Source organism: Ctenocephalides felis, unplaced genomic scaffold (assembly GCF_003426905.1).
Source record: "Ctenocephalides felis isolate EL2017-DRISC unplaced genomic scaffold, ASM342690v1 CF-g0.4_SCAFFOLD_03572, whole genome shotgun sequence".
In the NCBI taxonomy this organism is placed as follows: domain Eukaryota; kingdom Metazoa; phylum Arthropoda; class Insecta; order Siphonaptera; family Pulicidae; genus Ctenocephalides; species Ctenocephalides felis.
Window position 1 is genome coordinate 22,000,616 of NW_020539726.1, and position 23,762 is coordinate 22,024,377.

At 27.2% G+C, this 23,762-nt stretch overlaps 1 protein-coding gene across 1 annotated transcript; it reads left to right on the forward strand.

The window, feature by feature from the left end:
* Positions 1-425: 425 nt before the first annotated feature.
* LOC113387883 (putative sulfiredoxin) lies at positions 426-8,303 on the forward strand. The gene is made up of 3 exons (XM_026625271.1): positions 426-479; positions 3,657-3,781; positions 8,026-8,303. Exons 1-3 carry the CDS (start codon positions 476-478, stop codon positions 8,233-8,235), a joined length of 339 nt encoding a protein of 112 aa, XP_026481056.1. The 5' UTR covers positions 426-475; the 3' UTR covers positions 8,236-8,303.
* Positions 8,304-23,762: the final 15,459 nt, after the last annotated feature.

A 23,762-nucleotide genomic window follows, 5' to 3' on the forward strand; every position in this document is an offset into this window, starting at 1 on the left:
GAGTTTTTCGAAAGAATATTTTCACAAAGTATTACGAGAACTTGAATTGGAAAAAAAAATTGATTATACATCATATTTTCAATGAGCATATAAAGTAAACAAACTTAGTATTTTATTTATCAATAGAGTTTCTGGTGTTTCTGTAAATAATTGTTTAACATACGACGAAGTTATCTTATCGATAATATTGTCACAACACAATTGTTTTTATGATTCATCAAAAATGCTCATGCATTGCCTCTGTATCTATATTTATAAAAAGACTTGTTTTTTATCAGTGAATTTGATTAAAAATTGCAATACCAGATATTTTTGTGTGTTCTTAGTGACATGCTATAAACAGCAGACATTCTTAATATTTGAATTTACAAATAAAGTTGAATATTACCGATAATTATAATATATTAATATAAAAAGTCAAATAAGTTAGTCTGTTTAATAATCAATAAAAATCATAGTGAACAGTTGCAATTCCATGGGTAAGTTAAAAAAATCTGTTTATGGATTTAATTTTGATCAATTTCATTCTTCAATTGAATTTTTATGACATTTGCTGTCTAATTAATATTAAGCAAACTCCCTTCGTCAAAGTTTTGAAAATTAATCTAGGAAAATATGCAATATTTTTATTACAATTAAAATGACAGATGTCAATATACAAAATTTCAAATTGTTAATTTTAAATTATTTAAGTAAACTTTAGTTAATTTTAAAATATTTATTTTAATTTACTAAATTTTGTGCAACGCTCGCGGTTAAATTAGCATCATTATCATAAATTATGGTAATTATCATCGAAGTTTTATTTCCATAAACAAGTTAATAAACAGCATAAAAGAAAAAGTTGGGCATGTCAGGTAAAATATAAAATTTATTTTTTGTGACTTTATAAATATAAAAATAATTTTATGTAGCAAGGATTAAACTAACGAGCAAAATCATATGTTAATAATTTATATAATCTATATTAAATATAATTAGTCTATGCTTTTTTTTTAAAAAAAATAATAATAATATGAATATTAATATTCCATTATATTCAAGTGTTAGTTTCAATAAAGATTAATTAAATAATTAATTAATTTAAAAAATATTAATTAATTTGATTTATTTACATAATCGGATTTTATATTATTAGTTATAATATTAGTATATCTTCATTATTCGAATTATTAACATAAATTAAATTATGACAACAATTGTTAAGATAATCTCTTTTTAAAAATAGATGTTTGTTTACATAATAATCACTATTTGATATCTCAAATTTATGATGCAACTTAAATTAAGATTACATGCTCAAAGTAGAAATATGACGTAAAGGTTTTTAAATGATCTAAAATTAAAATGATGATAAAGATGCATTTGAATTGATATAAGTGATAGAAATGTTGCAATGTCTTTAGATGTCATTGTCTCATTTATGAGCATGTTACTTATGGAGAAAGAGCTTACTGATAAGTTTAAAACGTACCCTTTTAATACTTCGAGGAGCCACGTATTTTTTTGCTAACTACATTTTATTATCGGAATTCAACTAAAAGGTTCAGAATACAATTTAATAATTTTAGCTATAAAATAAGGTATATGAACGTAAAATATAAGTTTTCAAATATAAAACTATTTATGATATTTATATATATATATATATATATATATATATATATATATATATATATATATATATATTATAACACTGCTGCGCTAAAGAAAAGTACATTTAGATGTGCATATAAGTGAATATTTATCTGATTACATCCATAGATAAATAAGCTTTATTATTTTGATTACCTCTTTATTATTTTGATTGCATCTTTCCAAAAATACGCCTATTATATTGTCAACAACGTCCAAATTTCATTTTTAAAAAATCGCCTGATATACAAATAAATATATTTATTCCATACGTTTCAATACTAGACAAATCAGCAGTTCATATTAAGAAAAACACAAGAAAAAAGAAAGCTCATTAGTCACGTGATCGATTTTTAAATATTTTTGGATCTACTCCCCTCTTCATCGAATAACACGTGTAATTATAACACTTTAAAAGAATCGTAAAATTTTTGGAAATTTTCTGAAAAATTAGATTTCCCCTCTAGGCTCTTTGTCCCTCTCTTACCCCTCTTGTGATATTTTGTGATCTCTTAAGTCCTCTCCCCTTTTAAACCCCACGTGATCAATTGAAGGCCCTAAAGAATAAAACTTCTTTTTATAAAGTTACATTTAAAAAATCGTAATATTTTTCGAAATTTTGTGAAAAATCAGGTTGTTCTTTTAGACTCTTTTCCCTCTTGTGATATTTTATGATATTTTGTGATTTGTCAAACTCTTTCCCCTCTAAAGCCCCACGTGATTAATTGCCAGCCTCAAAACATAAAACCTTTTTTATAGAGTCATAGAAAATAGAGAACACAAAACTATGATAATTAATAATAACACTAAAACTACGTTAACTTTATTTAATAATAATTAAAACAAATTTAATAAAATTAATATCATTTCTCAATACAAATTATCTTTAATCAAATATACAACACATTAATCGATAAATCCGTAGAATTATTTATACTTGGATATTGAAATTTTGAATAATTTCTAGTCGAAATGTGGACATTAGTATTTACAAATGACAAATTACTAAAGTCAGCATTTCAACTACAAATTATTCAAAATTTCAATATCCAAATACAAATAAATAATCCTTCTTATTGAGTAATTAGATTGATTAGTTGAAATGATATTAATTTTATTAAAAATATTTTATTCTTATGTTTTTTTTTTTTTATTAACATATAACTCTATCAAAAAGTTTTATCTTTTGGGGCTGTCAATTAATCACGTAGGTCTAAACAGGGGGAAATAAATATAAATAATCCTATTGTCTTATTGAGAGTGATGTGTTATATAAGAAAATATATTTTATTTTTAATCATTATGCCTTTTTGTTAGTGTTCTCTGTCAACTATAACTTCATAAAAAAGTTTTTTTTGTTATGTCCTTTTTGGTATATCCTGCTGAATGATAACACATATCTTGTGACCAAAAATATAGAATAAATGGGGAGTTGGTAACCAGAGTGGATCATTCCAAATATACCTGAAAGTCATTAAACCGAGTCGAAACTTTTTTTATAATCTCCAAATATTTTACTAGTTCGGTCAATTTACGTATTCAAGGTTACACAGATTAATAATAGGCTGTGACTTGGTAAAATTGCTTAAAATACAATTATAAAAGAAATCTTGAAATTCCTCATCATTAATACTTTTTTTCCTGAGAGCCATCGTTTTAAAGATATATACTTTGAGCAGTAGGTTTAAACGCCACCTACAAGATAGTGTGCTTAGCGCTTTTTTCCCCAGGATTATTTCACAGTTTATATATATATATATATATATATATATATATATATATATGTTTTATTCAAATTCTGACCAGCTCTCAGGCTTTTCCATCGGTATTTATTTACTTTCATTTATATTGCATATCCAGCAAACCTGACCTTCGATGTCCTCAGTTGCTGCGCACAACAAACGCGTTAAATGCAGTCAAAACATAACCTCCAAGTCAAACACACCTTATTATTACAAGTCATTCAACAATTGTGAATTGTCTTAGTTTTTTAGTTAATACAAAGTTTATACTAATTCTAGAAATGACGAGTATACATGGAGCCAGTATCGAGGAAGTACATGAGGTACCTATGAATGTGATAACCAGACCTTATTTACCGGAAATAGATGAATCGAAAATAAAATCTATTATGGCGGTTATACAAGTAAGTAAAAAATCTTTGTATGAGATGATGGAAATTTTTAGTTAGTATTTTGCAGTATTTTCTTGTTTGTCCTACAGTTTTACTTGTCGCCCATTTCAGGACAGGTGTAAACAATATATATGATATAATAAAAATATGAGAATATGTTGCAAAGTACTAACTAAAAATGTACTTGACCGTAATTTTAGTATGTCATCCTCCATAGTGAAATTTAAAATCATTAATTACGTGAAATAAAATATTTATTGAAAAATTGAAGTATTTAAATGGAATATTTTGCGACGGTTTGCATTATGAATTTTGTACAGAAAAACAATAAATAAGTGAGTAAATTAATATAAATATAGAGCATTGTGATAATCAAAACAAATATATAAAAGAATCGCTTTAAAAATTGTCATAAAATCCTTAAAACCAATAAAAACAAGGATTGCAATGCAGCAGTAATCTTGTTCTTAATAATGCATAACGCATATTCCAAAATAGATACTTTCAAAATCATTTCATATATTTCAAAATAAATAATAAATGATCCAGTGCATTTCATTCAATACTTAACTATTACATACAATATGCAAGCATCTAAAATATTTAAAAAATCAATACTGTTAAATATTTTATAACTTCAATTTAAAAATACATTACTTCAAGTACAAAACTGAACCCATCATTGTTTTAAAATTTTAATTAAAAAATTTAATGAATTGTTATTAATTATCTTTGTTAATTAGGTGTTTCTGTTCAATCTATATAAAGGTAATGTGCTTTATATAAAAATATTAAAATACTATTTGTATAGAAAATGCATTCCTTATACCAATTGCATTGAATTCTCTAACAACCTGTTGGGTCAAGAATTTCCGTAGCAGAATTTAATTATAATTACCATAAATAAATCTATTTTTATCATATCGTGAATAACAATACATCGATGAAGATCGAATAGTCTACCTATAGAGTCACAACTGAGAATATATAGTTATATTCTATTTATACATAAATATTTATTAGTATTACGCACATATACGAGTATTCTTTACAGAAATATTTATTAAGCGATTTGCAATCTGTAAAGTGCATTGCTTCATATTTGCTCAACTTATATTTATTAAAATAATTCTCTGACCAGTAAGTTATATTATTAATAATATATTGAAATATCAAATAATAAAATACTTTAAAAAATATAGGGTCATGGGCTTGTTTATTACCAGTTGTCATTTCAATATTTATTTTATGTAAGTGACTCATGAGATAAATAAAAAATATAATAAAATTTTTAAAAAATTGGGAATTGATGTCAAAGTGTCCACAATTTCAAAATTGTATATTTAAGTATTAAATTCAACTTCTAACTAATGTAGCACCTAGGCAAACTACATATTAAATTATGTACTGAAGAATATTTTATGCAGATATTTATTTATATTTTTCGAATTTGAGCAAAATTTCGAGAATTGTAAATAAAATATACTACGATGGAGACACGTGCACAGAAAAATCGCTTTTTTAGTAATTTGCAGTTATTTTAACTGGAGAGCTTTCTCATAAATCTTCTTTATTTAACTTCACGATTGTGCTTTGGAACGCTTTTATTAATATTTCAGTTTAATTTGGTTTCCCTAATTTGGCGCGTTAAATAAAAATCCAATAGTTAACAATTCAATAATAATTTCATTATACATCAATATTTTAAATAAACTTTTTTCTTTTTGTATAAAATGTTATAGTCTAATTTGTAGCCAATTTGCTCCAACCTATCTCCACCTTCTATAAGCCGAATTTTTGTTTTATAACCAAAAAAATTAGGGTAACATACAATCAGTAATCAGAGGCCTACATGTGCAAAAAACAGGAAATTCTATTTAAACCATTTTTTTTTGGTAATAATATATTATGTGACTTTCAAGTGACAGCAGCATACAATGTTCCCACTTTTGTATATGACAATGCAATTTCAGATTGAAAAGCCTAGGCAAAGTCAAAAAACTCATGAAAAAAGCCAAATAATTTGATAAAATATCGAAAAACTTGAGAATGAAAGTGACAAAAAATGTGACCTGAAAGTTACTCACAAATTATGGTAAAATTTCAAAATTCTCATATCTTTTCAAAAATGAGAGCAAAATATCTGACGTTTAAGACGTTTAGTTTTCTGATTCGTATAATTGGAGGAATTCCTGTGAAACAATTCGAAATCTTTAATTTATCGAATATTGTACTGTTTCAGTTCTAAAAGAAGATTCCAAGTTGCCTTTGCCTGTGCCAAAGACAATATGGGATCACATTCGCTCTTGATTAATTTGTTGGCCAGCACGACGTGCATGTCGAAAACTTAGATTTTCAAACAGATTGCTTTCACAAATAGACCACACTTGCGTATTGTCATCAATTAAATAAACTAGATATTCTCTGGCAGACTTGAAACTTCCCACTAAAATAAATCATTGCGTAGCAATAGAATACAATACGACTCGTGTAGAACAGATTTTTGAGTAGGTACTACATAATCGAGAAATAAACTTGATTTTAAACGACTATGAAATTGCAGCAGATGTGCTTTAAATTTTAACAATTTTATTTATATATATATATCTATTTTTTTTTCTTTTTGATTTTGATTTTCAATACCATAACTTTTAACTTATAGATTGTATTGTAATCTGATTGTTAAAATTAACAGAAATAAAAAAAAAAAAAAAAAAAAAAAAAATATATATATATATATATATATATATATATATTTAACTGTATGTGTGTCTGAGAAAGGGCAGTATTACCTCCATATGTGATTCTATTTGTAAATTGATTGAACTCGTATATGTAGTTTTTGTTGATACAATACACGGCGCAATTTGTGGTTTGCAATTGCTATGTATCATTATAGTAGCTAAAATATTTATGTAATTTATTTAGAATTTATTTAGAAAATAATGTATCGTTTGTATTACAGTTATTAATTTATCATATATCTATTGTAGTAGAAAAGAGAAAATACTTATTTGTATCTGCAACAGACCAATGTTATGGCATGGCTATGTTACGCTCCAACTTCCATACATTATGGCACTAAATCATATTGAATACTATCAAAATACTATGTATTTGATGTTCATTCGGGCACATTTACACATAAACTGCAACGTCACTTGTGTGTTATGAAGCTGAGTCAGAAAGACCCTGTTATCTAAGATAGCTTTTTTGACATTTGTGCGGTTTCTAGATTAGGTTCCCTATCACATGGCTTATGCAACCACATGGCTTATGTAAATATTTAAAACGAATTTGTATGAAAACTTCTTCATAACATAGCCTAGCCATAACAATGGTCTGTTATGCGGCAGAATTGGTCCATTAGTTATGGTACTTAACCAGTTAACAGTGTATGACAAAAATACTCGTCATGGAGAAGTAGCAGAATTTTGTGTGTTGACGAGTATACTCGTCATGCGTTCTATACAGTGACCATTTGCTATTTAAATTAAAATTTTTGAAAAAAACTAAATATATTATGAAATGTCAAGTTGTTTAGAATATTTTGTGTTCATGTCTGGTTAAAAATAAGTAGTTGCAATTGGCCTTTTACCTTAAAGCAAGTTGTATGAACTTCCTGAATAATATACTTTACCAATAAAAATTGCTGTATGGCAATATTCAACGCCTAACAATGTTTTAATCGTCATCAAATATTCGGTAAAGGAGCGTGATTAATCACGTGAGCTTTAAAGGGAGAGGGCGGGGGGGTTGACAAAATTTCATGAAATATCACCTAGGAGAGAGAGGATCTAGTAATATTTCACGTGTATTTATTTTTTACCACGATTTAAAATAAAACTTAAATTTTTCAAAAAGTTTCATAAATTTTACTATTTTTCTAGATACTAAAAATACAGGTGATGTTGTATGGGGGGGTCTACGCGATTAATGTACGCCCCAAAAAATAGACCAGAACAAAGCGTGGTTATAGAAACAATATGTTACGCCTTTTCTTTATATAAAATGGTATTAAAAACTGTAAAAATGCTATGCTTGATATACTCGTATAAATATATTTATTATAATATATGCATAAGGTCTGTGTTTGCCGGTCAATTTTACTACATTTTTTATTGTTTTATATAGTATGAAACTATTTAGTATAAATTCTTCAATAAATGGTATTCAACGTAATATTTAGAAATATAATAAATGTGTGTTAAATATAAAAAATTAAGATAGATTTACCAAAATTATTTCCGTTTTAGGATCCCATCAGACGTGAGTCCTTACCGCCAATAGACATAATGTGGATCAAAGGCAGGGAAGGAGGTGACTACTATTTCAGTTTTGGAGGCTGCCACCGTTACTATGCGCACGAAAGATTAAATCAATCTACAATTCGAGCCAAACTTATTAAATCGACCATCGCAGATCTCAGATCGTATTTGGGGGCATCAACACCTGATCTCAAATAAAATATTGGCAAACGACTGATACTTATTGAAATGAAAGCCTTGTAAACTTAACTTATCAAGACACAAATGACCTCAATCACTCCTTTCGCACTCGTGAAGAAAGTTGAATAACTTGTCCTAAATGATTCAAGTGATACACAAAGTTCGCAAAGTTTTTTATCGTAATTTGCATTTATGAAAAGTTTAGGATTTTCTCGTTATTTCTTAATTTTAATTTTAATGTATCATAAAATTTAGACTGCCAATATATAATATATTAATAATAATTTTTACTTGTTCTTTTCATATTCACGTTAGGCGTTTGAACATTTTTACTGCGCATATTTCATTTAAATTACATATATTTAAAATAGAAGATTTGTGTTTAAAACAATATATTATTAATTTATGACACATATTTAATATTCATGTGGTAAAGGTATTTTATGTTTCAAGAAAATATTATGTTATATCGGCGTGGGTTATATAAGAATTAAGTTTTTTTCTAGTCTATAATTGATACTGATAACAATTACTTTTACATTACATTACATATATAATATAAATGTTATACTTTTAAATAAAATTTATATTTTATAAATGTAGTAGTATTATTTATGTTATATATTATATTCATGTTTTTTTTAAAATAAGAAATAAACAAATTAGCTTGATGTGCAGAATTCACAATAAAAAATAACCATAACAATAGTAAAAAAAAATAGTATGAAACATAAATAGAATTTAATTCCAATGTAACTAAAATTAAAAAGATTCAGCGATAGAATATTAATAATATCACATAATTGACAAGACAAATAATTGCAAAATAATACAAAATTCGATTTATACCATTCATGCTGTGGTTTTCTCATAAAGTTTAAATATATTCTGTTGAATCGTATAAGATTTTATTAGTCTAACTAAAGACTGGTGTTGTTTAGTAATTTTAATTTATCATAACTAATAATATTAATTATTTCAATTGAGACTTGAAACTTTATAAAAAAATGTTGCAAAAAATAACCTACGTGATCATATGCAAATCATTCAAATCATCATCCAAATTTTACATAACAGGTTCTAAAATCGATCAAATGTATTCTGAAATATTTAATAATAAATGGTAGTATTTTTTTTTAATTTTTTAGAAGTACGCGTCAGTATTAATTTATAAGCTTACATTGTACAAATTTTAATATTTTTATATACATTTAGGAAAATAGAAAACAGAATATCAAATAAGTAACCCAGATGTTTCCAACCTGTGGGACGCGACCCCTCAGGAGGGCGCCTGGCTGTTGTAAGGGCGCACGTAATTATGTTTTCAAAATACTAATTTCGAAAATAAACCGAAATTTTGGAAACGATATAAAAACTAGTTCGTATTGGTATTTTGCCTTGAGGCAAGTTACTTGAACTTCTCGATATGTGTCGACTTAATCAATAAAAAATAAATTAATTTATGATTGATTAAAAGTATTCCGAGTGGATTTATTACACATATTTGAATACTAACGAACACGTTAACTCGGAGTATTTTCTAAAAGCAAATTTTTAAAAATCAACAATTTTTAAATTTGGACCAGTTTCTGTAGGACTTTGATGGTTTAGTATGCTCATTAATACCAAATTTTAATTTTAGTTAACGTCAAAAAAACTACTCATTTTCTCAAACTTTGATGAATTTTTAAGATTAAACTGCTTGTCGTGAGGCCGTTCTAGTAATTTTAGTAAGTTCTATAAGACCATTATATATATCGCTAAAAAAAGTTTCATAAAAATCGGCTTAAATTTTTTTTCAACAGTTAATTACAAGAAAACGGCTCGGTAGATTTTCACATAAAACTAATCAGTATCATGCCCAACTAATATCTTTCAAACAGTTTTTGATTTTTTAAAATCGATTCGGTAGTATGAGCTTAAATGTGGACGAAAAGTTCAACACATTTTTTCAAATTACAAAAAAGACGGCTTGGAGATCGTCGCTCAAAACTGACAAATAATAGTCCTCATCGAGATACATCAAATGGTTTTTAAATTTCTGAAATCGTTTCAGGCGTTTTTGAGAAAACGTCGATTTACGGCAGAAAATCTGTTCACATAGACACACACACACATACTTTTTCCAAATTTGATCTCATTCGATTCAGAATGACTTGAAACGTCAAAAAAACATAAAATTAGCAAATCGGTTTTTTTGATGAAAACATAAACTTCTCCTTCGGAAAGTTAATGATTTGTTTTTACCTTTTATGCACATTTTTACGTGATATTGCATATTAATTTGTAATATGTAGTCTGATAATAACAGTTAAGTGTTTATAAAATTGCATTTTTGAAAAAACTAAGAGAGACGTAAGATTTTTTTTATTAGAGCGCGGAGAAGAGCGACACGAAAAAGGTTGAAAATCATTGGTTTAACCTATCAATAAATGCGATTATACTTAAAACTGTAACAAACCCATAATTAATTTTTATTACTAAATAATTACTTATTAATGTTATTTTTATTACCTTATTTCAAGTTTATCAGAATTAAAAGCTATAATAATATATTTTATAATTCTAAAGCTTACATTAATTGTATTTATTCCAATTGATTGAAGTTTTCATAATTTTTAAAATCGCAAAGCAAATCTTATAACATACATTGTAAGCCAAATAATTCTTAGAGTACACAAATGAATAAATAAATAGAGAAAACTTTTCCACATCGATAAAATTGCATAAATAAGTGCGACAAGTGACATTTATAACTATGTATATTAATTATGGAGCTCAAATTCCTAAAGCAAATATTGTGCTTGCATATGTAATATGTAACAAACTAAATGCACGTTTGCTCAAGAAATAGAGAATTTATGAATTTATTCGCAGAAGCTTATGTTGTATATGATATATAGAAGAAAATATAGATGTTTCACATATATTTAAACTTTGCAGATTAAAATAGAGTTATGGAAAGTGCAATAAAAAAATTAGATAATTTTAATATGCCTCTGTCTATCAATAAATAAATGTATGTGAAATAAATTAAGATGTTAAGATAAATTGTTTAGATAGAGTAAGAAAGTAAGAGTGTACTGATGAGACAGGTTTATTTTCAAAACAATTTTACTTACATTGGGGTAATTTTTCTAATCATTTTCTAAACTAGCGTAAGTACATAATATATTTAATAAAATATCTCACAAATTTTATCGGAGTGTGTTTCATATATAGAATGCATGCATTTTCTACCAATAATTGAAAATTAAAAATATTAAAATTGCAATCCCAATCAAAAATTCTGAATTAGCACTTAATGAATGGAATGTATATGATATACAAATATTATATTTTCACATGGTTAATCATGTGAAAATATAATGCATGCAAAAACACACTAACTGAACAATTACAAATTATCTTGTATATACAAAAGTGTGATCATGTGATAAAAATTTCATGGTCATCTAACGTTTGAATAATAGGATAAGGCAGGGAATAAAGGTCCAATTTGACTTGGAGCAATTATATTGCAAAAACCAAAGCAATTATATCATAAGAAATACCACATATAGAACAATCGAATCTCTGACTCTATTCAGTAAAACTCTCAACTAATCATTATAGAAATGTGTATTTTTGCTGTTTTTCAAATATTGGCCACCTGGCCCTGAATAAAATGAGACAGCCTTAGGGCAAACAGTCTAATATCCTATTTTTAATTTTAAAGGGATTTTACGAAATAATAGCTACATCATTTTGCCAATGCCAAATATAAATTTTACAGAGATAACACTGTATATAATCTTGATCTGGTATTTCGGTAGAAATATTTATCAGCAGATTTGGGATAACTATTTATTTAAACTTAGTTCTTGTAAATTTGTTTTTTTTTAACTTAATTTACTTTTTAATTTAGTATTTTAGAGTGTTTACATCTTTGCCATGGTATGGTCATAGTATAGGTTCAGTTGGTCCTTTTTACCTTTCTCACATTTGAACTTTCATAGAGAATATTTAAATATACTGTTAAATCTAACTTGAAAACTAGTGGTGTATGGCATCGTGCCTTGCTGGAACTTCCCGTATAACCTTGAAGGCAGCATTCTTGATCTCTTTTAAAATTTTCTCTAAATTTAGTTTATATCTTTCATTATTATTTTCTATTTTATTTGTTATGTTGAGATATAAATTTACAGTCTTATCAAAATTATTAGTATGAACTTATATATGTCGACTATTTCCATCAACATTGTAAGTTGGTGTGAAACAATCTTGTTATTCAAGTTTAATCAAAGCTTATCAAAGAATCAGCATGTAAACAATAACCACCTACGTATTTAAGAATTCACGTTTGCTATTTAATATTTTATAACAATATAGAAATGCATTTAATAACAAATTTAATTCCAAGTGCATGTGATTTAAGAGACAACGTAATGCAACAAGGTTGCTTCATTAATGTCTTTGTAGACCATCAAAATGAAACACGCACATTTGACATAAGTTCACGTGAATGTTTTCTATACTTAATAATTATATGCATTTAAAGTAATTTAAGTCAACAAGATAAGTCAAATTTAATGAATGTTTTATGATAAACAAACATGGACTCGTTACCGAACTTAGACGCATATATTGACATAGATTTTAATTTGTTTTTATTTGTCTACTTATACGGTACTTCTACATGGATCAATGCCATTGATAATAACCAATTTGAAATCAATTCAAATATTTTGCTGATTTTATGTAATAATTTGTTATTTATCAAAACATATCATTAGAATATAATTGAACATAATTACAGATATTAGTCAGAGATATCAATTAGAAATAGCAATGTTTCGATTCAATTGATAGCGATAACTTTATTTTCCAAATAAATAGTTGAAAATTTCATCTAAATATGTAAAACTCAAATTCGGTTGATTAAGTCAATTATTGCACATGAAGGCGACAATCTTCATGGCATTGAGCTTTTACACGGGATGGTTGCTACCCCTGAAGGGTAGCGGAGATTTTTATGGGACTAATTTTTCTCACTACTAAAACTAACGTCCGCATAACAAGATGTGTGAAAAATACTCAATACATATATTTTCTTCAATTAGCACTTAGTGACAAATCAATAGTGTAATCAGAACTGCAACAAATACATAAATTATACCAACAAATCAGTGTTTATATACCATACCATACATTTGTATTTGAAATCTATAACATCAATAGAAAACCTGATATCATTACTGCTTGATATCAAGCCGGCTACGATAAGTAGATATTTTTTTGAATTTGTTTTCTTCAAACTTGAGGTCGGCCTAAGCTTTATATCAGTTCAATAAATTTTTCACATACTTTATTGATTGAATCAACAATCCTTGCATAACATAAAAGATAGTTTGCGCTATTATGCTAGATATTTACCTTACTACTCATTATATATGTTTATATATATATATATATATATATATATATATATATACATATATATATATACAGGGCCGGTCCTGGGGTCCTCAGCGCCCGCATGCAAGATTTGTTCTAGCGCCCCCCCCCCCCAATAATTTTAACTGTTCTAACATTTATTATCGAGTCGAAGGGGTTAATCATTCTGGATTTAGTACACAATATAATCTAAAAGCTTATAAAATACATTGATTCTAATTTTTTTTAGAAAATCGAAGCGATTTGCGGGTCGACCATAATCAAATAGTTTACATTTTCAAGTATTTTTAACATATGTGTAATATTAATATTTGGATTTTGAAACAATTTACTTATTTTATTTTTAAACAGAACACTGTTTTTCATGTTGGATTTTTTAAATTTCATTTTTTTTTTTTTCATTATTTATAATATCCAAAATTGCACCGTAAACTTCTCCTTATTGTTATCGTAAGGACCGAATTGTATTTATATTTACTTTCCCGTCTGATTCAGAATATCAGATTGTTGTTTTGAAGTTAAATTTTTAACATATTTTATTAAAAGATGCAAAGAAATTACATATTTCCTTAACAATATTGAAAACAAAACACAATTATATTTGTATGTGTATTATTTCTGCTTAGTTAATAATTAAAATTAGTATGGACACCAATTGGTATAAAAGAAGCTCAAGATTTTTGTTTCTAGTACATTTTGCTTCCATTTTTCATATTTGCTCCATTTCCATAAATCTAACCACGTATGTCTTCAACGTCCAATTTCATCAGATGCGAAACATTTTCAACAAAAACAAAAGTTGCTTTTCAGTTTCTCGGCCTTAATTTAATAAGCCATTTTCTATGGCACTGACTTCCAATTTTCCATGTTTTTATATTATAATTTGTATCTATTTTTTTTAACAAGTTTCGTTCAAACTAAATCAGCTCGTAGTTTTTCGTCAATAATGCCCAATAATTTAAACTTTTGTAGGTTTGTGTGCTTACGAGTTTGAACACTAGATAATTTCTTTTTTGAGTCCACATTAACTTCTAACGAGAAGAATTTAATAAGTACATGAAACAATAATTTAACAATTTAATAAGCAGAACAATAATTTACTAATTTGCAGAGTTATGAATTGTTTCTACTGATATCACATTGCAAACTGAATATGCTTTTTGTGTCTACGTATCCATTGAGTTAGATTGTTTATTATAATCTATTAAGTATTCTAAATTTTATATTTAAAAAAATGTGAATATTTATATTATAAATTCTATTTCCGAATCTCGCTTTGGCGCCCCCTAAGGCGTGCGCCCGCATTTTTTGCATGCATCGCATGCAAGGCAGGACCGGTCCTGTATATATATATATATATATATATATATATATATATATATATAATTGATAAAAATTCATCTAATCAGATCAATTCATTGTTCATCCTTCCCTTGTATGATGCAGCAAGTTTTTGTTAAAAAAAATGCAATTATATAAATTATAAATATAATGTCCATAAATCAGAATTCGAATCTCGGACACGCGAAATGCCAATATATTGTTCCGCATATAAAAACATTGGTGAACAACCCATCATTCAATAAACTGGCAACATCAAGGTCCCACGAAATGATTAAAAAAAAAGATAAAACTGTTTAAGATCATAAAGCAAACAAATTATTGATGATTATAACTAATTATACCTTGTTTTATAAATTAGTGATAATTTGTTCTATAATTTTTAATTTTTTAATCGTCTGTATACCTTCGCGAGCTGTTCAACTCAATTCAAACTTAATCCATTTCAAGATGCTCAATTATTATAAGTGATTAGTTTGAATCAGTTTTATAGTTTGAATACATTTTTGATTCAATGATAAAATCTAAATCATTAATCGGTTTATTAGCAAAAACATGTTTAATAAAATCAAATTATTTTTAATAATTTTTTTTTAATAATGTATCCGAAGCGTATCCGAAGTAATTAAATTGGAATTAAGCTGTAAACTGTAGATGAGACAAAATTACTTGATTTAAAAAAAAAACAATAATCAAAATTTTTATTCAATATGTAATACTTGACGATAAAATTGAAATGTACTAAACAAATTGATTTTCCGTAAATTTGAAAATTTTATACATTGTCATCAGGTTGAATTTTAAGTTTATGAAATAAAAACGCTTCTATTAGAGTTATTTTTATATATTTTCATTTAATATTAAAATTTAAACTAGTGGTGTATGGCATCGTGCCTTAAGACAAATTACTGGAACTTCCCGTACCGTAACGAAATGTTCGAGGAATATTAAATGTTTTCGACTAGATTATTATAAATACTGTAACATTGTGTAATATTTATAAGAATTATATAAGCTAAATTGCAAAGTTAAAATTATTTATTTAAAGTATATAAGTGAGCTTTAGAACTTTAGCAAGAATTGAAATTAAAATCTGAATTATTATCACTTTTCCTCATCATTACTAATTGAATGTTTTTTCATTCAAATCTAAAAGCCCAAAAACTCCATTTCTATTTTCTGCACTTTTTACTCCGTATTTCCGAAACGGCTGGACCTACTTTTGCCAAAAACTAATCATCTCCCTATCAATAGGAATCGAATGTTTTTGGAACCATTCAAACCGTGGACGAAAAAATGTGGAAATGCAAAACACACCACACACACACATCAATTTTTTCTGAGGTATGCCAAAATGTTCAAAAACCTCTGAAACGTGAAGATATGCAAAAATTGTCATTTTTGATTTTTGGCCCATTACCATAACTACCCTACGAAGTTAATAATCAAACTTGTTGTGGAGTCATTTTATATAATGTTAAACTATTAATACTTAATCTTGTAAAAAAATAGAAAAAATATAGTAGTAAATACTAGCAATGTAATATGTAAAACTAGAAAGGCAAATGATAAATATAAGTGAAATGTTCAAATTTTAAAACTCAAGATAAAAATAATATAATATATCGTCAATTAGAGATACATTCATTTATAATTTTCAATTTAAAGCTTTTATAATAAATAACAGCACTGCATAATGGAGATGATTCACATTCACAAAACAACATAATTAAAAGAAACTACAAAATTTCTAAAAATTTCACTAATTTCATAAATTAGATAAAACATTGACGGATAATATTCCAAATCGAATAAACAAACAATTTAAAATGATCTGCAAACATATTAGTCCAAGAGCCAGGTGCAAATTTGGTTAATTATTTCTTCTCGATAGATAATTGGCGACAACATCAGACAACAGTATCATAAAGCCCTATGACCGTCAGCTGCGGCACAGTGGGGGGGATGAGTAATTGTAACCCCCCACGCTTGAAGAAATAAAAAATAAATTCACTCATTTCCCTAAAAGTTTATCAAGTTATAGCTAACCCAATACCTCAACATAAAAAAAACGTCAGCTGGTTATAACATAGTGCATTGTACGTCAGCTGATGGCTAGATCATGGGAAAAAAAATCTTCACTTTCAGTGATATCCTCTCGGTTAAAAATTTACCAGATGATAGCTTATATGTAACAATTGATAAATATATACGTCAGCTGGCTGTATCTCGGTGGAAAAATCGTCAGCTGATACTTTGAAAGTCGTTACGTAGAAGTTAGCCAGAAGCATTTATTGACTATTTAAAGGCGTCAGCTGACCAGGTTTCCCTCGACTTATTGCTAACAGATTTTTTTTATTCATCACAATATTATATTTAAAATCAGCTCACAAATTTTCGTGTGGGAGGAAATGACGTTTCTTTAATTATTCGGCATAGCACTCCAATATGAGTGTTGAGATGAAACAAATAATCTATATCAATATTTTTTAGACTTATAAGTATATAATCATATAATTTTAGATATATTCCAATATTTCAATAATCAATTTGCTTAGTATAAATTAACTAGTTACTTGATAAAAAATATTTATTATAAAAAAATTATGATAAATTACAATTCGAATGACAATGTTATTTAATCATTTTCGGCTTCGCTTTGGCTTGAGTCACAACTATCTCTCTCTGATTCATTGTCCGAGTCACTGTCAGAGCTGTCTGCTGTTATATTTTCATTGTCATCATCTGTAAAAAAAAAAATTAGAATGCGTATTTTAGCATAATATCATTAATATGATAATAAAATGTTACCTTTTTCGGGCTGGATAGTTATTTCATCAATCGATGTTGGTAACTGACTTCCAAAGAACCAGGTAAAATCATATTTATTGTCAATTTCTTCCCAACCATAGTCTTCCGGATCATCAGAAGTTGGAACCTTCAAGTGTGCATTTGACCAAATTTGAGAAATATAGCATGCTCTTAAAAATTGCTGATATAGCTCTGACTCGCAAGGTGGTAGAGAAGAGCCATCAATACCTTTCTTAGGTAACTTGAATGTCTCCGTATCCAATAATTTATATGTTTTTTCAAACAACACTACTCTTGCCTCATTGACCTTCTTCAGACGATTTAATCCATACATATGGCAAACAAACTCTTGAATTTTCTCAAAAATATTGTCTCTATTCTTTGATTTTGACATTTGGATGAAACACTCGATGAAATCATTCGATATAGGCATTATTGAAAATGGTCGTTTTTTTCTTTTTCGAAAAAAAGCCGGGTTAAAATCACACCCTGTGAATGCGTGAAATGCCGGGAGTGTTGCGCTCAAATCAGATCCCAAAGATTCATATAATTGAGTAACATTTATAAATTTTTGGGCTTTTCCAACTCCAACTTCCATGCAAATGTTGATATTTTCTGATATATTAGCCATGTTAGCTAACATAATTATTAACGTCAGTGTCGGAACAACGAATCGTCACCTTTGCATTAATATCAATGTTGCAGACATGGAAAATCATTTTTGTGTCTGCTTCTTCGTGAGCCGGACACGAAAATTCTTCAACACGAGTTTTTATAACTTTTGAGTCATTAACTATGAATCGAAAACAAAAGTCTGCACTCACATAAACTGTTTTATCCTTTATATACGGCCACATATAATTTTTTTCCCAATTTTCAATAAGAAACTGTACCAGTGCTTCCTTAAAATTAACGTTCTTCAGCTCAAGAGAAAAATCTTTTTTTCGCACTTGATCAGGGCCTTCGATATGGAAGTTTGCTTGCTCCATGCCTCGTAGTTTGTGTTCTGTGTCTTTTATTGATGGAAAAATGTATCTGTCGAAGGCAATGTATATGATCTTAGCTGTGGTTGCACATATCATTTGCAGTACTTTTTTTGAAATATTTCCAAAGCTAAAAGGTACATCTTTCATCTGATGTAACATAAAATATCCGTCATACACTATAACATCTGTATTTTCTGGTTGCGTGATTATGGAAGAAGCATTACGAGTACATTTCGGCCTCGTAATGCCATACGCACTAGTAGTGAAAAAATTCTTACGCAGTGAACGTGTTAAAGAGGCGCCATTTCCTCCCACACGAAAATTTGTGAGCTGATTTTAAATATAATATAGTGATGAATAAAAAAAATCAGCTAGCAATAAGTCGAGGGAAACCTGGTCAGCTGATGCCTTTAAATAGTCAATAAATGCTTCTGGCTAACTTCTACGTGACGACTTTCAAAGTATCAGCTGACGATTTTTCCACCGAGATACAGCCAGCTGACGTATATATTTATCAATTGTTACATATAAGCTATCATCTGGTAAATTTTTAACCGAGAGGATATCACTGAAAGTGAAGATTTTTTTCCCCATGATCTAGCCATCAGCTGACGTACAATGCACTATGTTATAACCAGCTGACGTTTTTTTTTTTGTTGAGGTATTGGGTTAGCTATAACTTGATAAACTTTTAGCCGGGAGGAAATGAGTGAATTTATTTTTTTTTTCTTCAAGCGTGGGGGGTTACAATTACTCATCCCCCCCACCGAGCCTCAGCTGACATTCACGAGGCTTTATAGTTCGATTTTCTGATGCGTTTTACCAATTATCACTTGAGAGGAACTTGGTCATATAAATCTGTTACTGGCTCTCGGGCTATATGGAATTGAAGTAATATTCTAGAGAGCCTAATAATCATGTCATGAACCACGAATTTGTTTTGAATGAGGAGATGGCTTGACCATCACGAGTGGACATAGAAGAACAGCTAGTTAAGAAATTACCCAAATCGTTTTTATATAAATTTAAAAAGGAATAAATTTCTCTAATGAATAAAATTTTAATTTATTTCTAATCCTGTAATTATAAACTATAAAGGAAGAGAAAAAAGAAGGAAAAGTGTGGGAAAGTATATTTATAATAGAGAAAATGTCGAAGGTTGCGATTAATAATATTTATAGGTAATATGCAAACGAATATAATAATGTATTTGAAAATGTACAAAATAATTAATAATCATTGAATAAGTGGAAATCTGGCTTAAAATTCGTGCTCACCTTACCAGAAAAACTTGAAAAAAATTTGTTACAAAAAATACTGGCATTTTTTTATAATTTGTTTGCACCGGGCTTAATTTAATAAAAAAATTATAGAAATATATTCATAGTAATATATTCAATTTCGTTCATATATATAATTAACACAATTAAAGATGAAAACATTGCTATATATTATCATTTAGCTAAATTAATTTTAGAACAGTATAAATTTCAATTATTCACATAGTAAAAATTGCAGTATTTTCACTATACACTTATTTGCTTAGAGAAATTATTAAAATAGTTAAAGTTTAATGGTATTTTATCAATAAAAATACAATGAAATTAAGAAAATAGAGCATCGACGCTAAGTCTAACATAATATAAAAATCTATGCTCATAGTTTTTTAATGTCAATCATGTGGGTATAACAACAGCCGGTGTACATATCGTTATTCTTTTAATAGTGGCTTATCACGATCGTAATAAATCATATAATCAGTCCGGAAAATAAAATTGCAATGTTTTGCAGAAAATTTTAAAAGCGCGTTTGAAAAAAAAATTAAAATATTTGTTGTTTTAAATATTATGTTCTGTTATGTGATTGAGAAATTTGTTTGAAAAATAGAATTCTTATTGGATTATATTTATAAGATGATTGTACTGATACCTCCAGTTTTCTTGAAACAGGTAATAATATTTAATTTACTTATATATATGATATATTAGAAATTTTAGCAGTTATTTGAAATTACGCTGAACAAGATATTTTAAATTGCAATTGAAACGTTTCGTGTAAATGTATCTTCCAACTCAACGTAATCTTGCTTTGTTTAAAGGTGTTTAATTTTATCTGATATTTTGTCTTAGAATATTTGCAACAAATCTATAGCATTAGGGTGGTCCCTAATATGGATGATTTCAAATTTTCTTGCTCCCGGGGACTTAAATATTTCCAAATTGATAAAAAAAAAATCTCTGAAAGTTTTGGCTCTTAATATTAACTCTAACACTGTCCGCACTCCAACTAAAGTTTCTTCGTTCTTCTTAATAAGTATATACTTATTTTATGAAATATATCAAAATTTTATTATAATTGTTTTATTTACGATCCAAATGAACAAATACAAGGTTATTCTCAAAATTTTGATTCACTTGTCACTAAGTTACAAAACAAATCGAATTTTTACCCATGTTATTTCTATAGAAACTATGGTTGGAGTGCGGGCTATCTTGAAGTTAATATAAGAGCTAAAACTTTCAGCAATTTTTTTTTATCAATTTGGAAGCATTTGAGCCCCTGGGAGCCAGGATATTCAAAATTATGCATATTAAGGACTACTGTAATATGAATATTAAATTTAAATTATTAGTTATTTAATTATATTGCATTTATATATGAACTATTTTATTGAACCTGTGTAAATATGATAATATAAAGTTGATTTATATTACTTTTACGCTTACATCTCTAGTAGATTTCAATATTTTTTTAATTTTTTCTAATCGTTTTTAATATATGTACATTTATTAAAAACTTGACATATGATTATAATGTTCCTCGCAGATTCCTATGCTTACAAAAACTTCAACTATTTGTAAAATATTTTAGATATTTTTATAGAACATTTACTATTTAGCAATGTACCTACTCATAAAGTTTTTTCATTGGTGTTTATTATTAAATACATTAGCCACTTATATATCTGAAGTTTAGGCATTTTGTTAGGTAAAAAATGTTATTTATTTAAAGTTTGCATGAATTTAGTAATAGTTTGCTATACGCTATGTCTATTTTTTTATCGTTCTATAACTTTTTACATTTAACAAGTTATAAATACCAACTAAATATTTAAAAGAAACAAAAAAACATCGTTGTAAATTCGACTTTTTCATACAAAAGCTTCACTAAAACGTTTTGATTTTACCGATCAATATTTGAAAATATTTAGATTTTCTATAAAACACACATATTATAGCAATATACAAATAGTACAATACAAAAGAATTAGTAAAAAATAAAGCATAAATGTAGAAGTACAATACAACACAAAAGTATTAGTAAAAAATGAAGCATAAATGTAAGATGGTAGAAGTCAGTTTAGCAAATCAGTATATTTAATTTATTATAATTATATTCAAAAATGTTAAAGATTGATTGATGACTATTGAAATTGGCAAGATTCAACTGTGTTATTTTTTGCACGGTTCGAATCTTGCGATAACAGGTTTGTAAATAAAGTTGTAAGTTGTAAACAGTTATTTGGGCAAGAGAATGTTTATGATTGAAAACTAAAGCACTGTTTTAATATTGAGATAGATTTTATTAACAAGAACAATATTACGTGTTGTAGTATTGTCGCAAGTGTAAAATATCATATATAGTTTACACATAAATCATTCCTACTCGAGGAAGTAAAAAGTAACATTAAACTACATCAGATATAAGTAGTTCGATGATTTTAGGCAATGGAGGTTCGTGTAATATTTATGATTAAAATGTTATGCATATTGTTGAAATAAACTATAATTATTAAAAAAAATAGTTGCGTTCTTGAGAATAATATCAATCATTAATATGAGTTCAATGTCCCGATTTCTCTGAGAACATAAGTAAAAATTAATTTTTAAATTTGCATTAGAATACTAAACATAAATTCCAATACTATCTGTTATTCGAAATGGAAATTACCACATAAATAAAATTTACAGATTTCATTGTTTTATACTATTGATAGTGAGCTGAATGAAAGATAATTAGTGATTGCAAATAGTGATTATCTGATAATCGTTGATAGAATCCCAATTTATTTTTTATATTACAAAAAATATATATCAATCTCAAATATAAATATTAGAAAATATAACAGTCGATACTTAATTTAATTTTATCCTTACTTAATTTAAATAAATCTATTATGCTAGAAAAATATTTTCATCGTATTAATTAGATACATTTATGCTAGTTTTACTTACAAAAAGAATTTAATATAAGTTTTAATGACTCAAAATTTTTCTTGAATTCTTATTTGGTTGTCCTATTTTAATATTTTAAATATGATTTCTCAATGTTACGTCTACTAAGTGGTTCAGCGAGTGAAAAAAAACTGATAAATCTATTTCAGAAAGATTAAAATCATTATAAGAAATGTTGCAACAATTTGTTTTTACAATTATTTTTGCCAATTAGGCAGTTTGCATCTAAACAAAATTAGCAGTTTGCATATGAACACGGGGTATTCTAATATTGTCTAGGGTTTGCATTGAGAATTGATGTATTGTAAGCATAGATAAACAAGTATAAAGATTGTAAGTATCATTCTTTCGACTAAAATAGCTTTGTGTTTTGTTTTTCCTGGTATGATTTGCTGAAATGTCACATATCAATTGTCGAAATGATTAAACAAAGAATTGTCAAACTTAAATTCTTATTGTTAAATCAACGAATTGGCCACCATATATATTGAATACATGCACCAAATTCTTCGAAGCATTACATTGAATATAAAATGAAGATAAGTCATAGTATATTTATTTTTCTCAAATAATTTTAACTTCCAAAAGGAGAAGTTTATGTTTTCATCAAGAAATCCTTTGCTTATTTTATGTTTTCTCAACGTCTCAAGCCATTCTGAATCGAATGAGACCAAATTTGGAAAAAGTATGTGCGGTGTGTGTGTGTGAACAGGTTTTTGCCGTAAATCGACGTTTT

What these genes read in the sequence shown, in the direction of transcription:
- LOC113387883 (XM_026625271.1), top strand. An exon ending in CTATTATGGCGGTTATACAA is followed by an intron (nt 3,782 to 8,025) that starts GTAAGTAAAAAA and finishes TTTCCGTTTTAG; the next exon opens with GATCCCATCAGACGTGAGTC.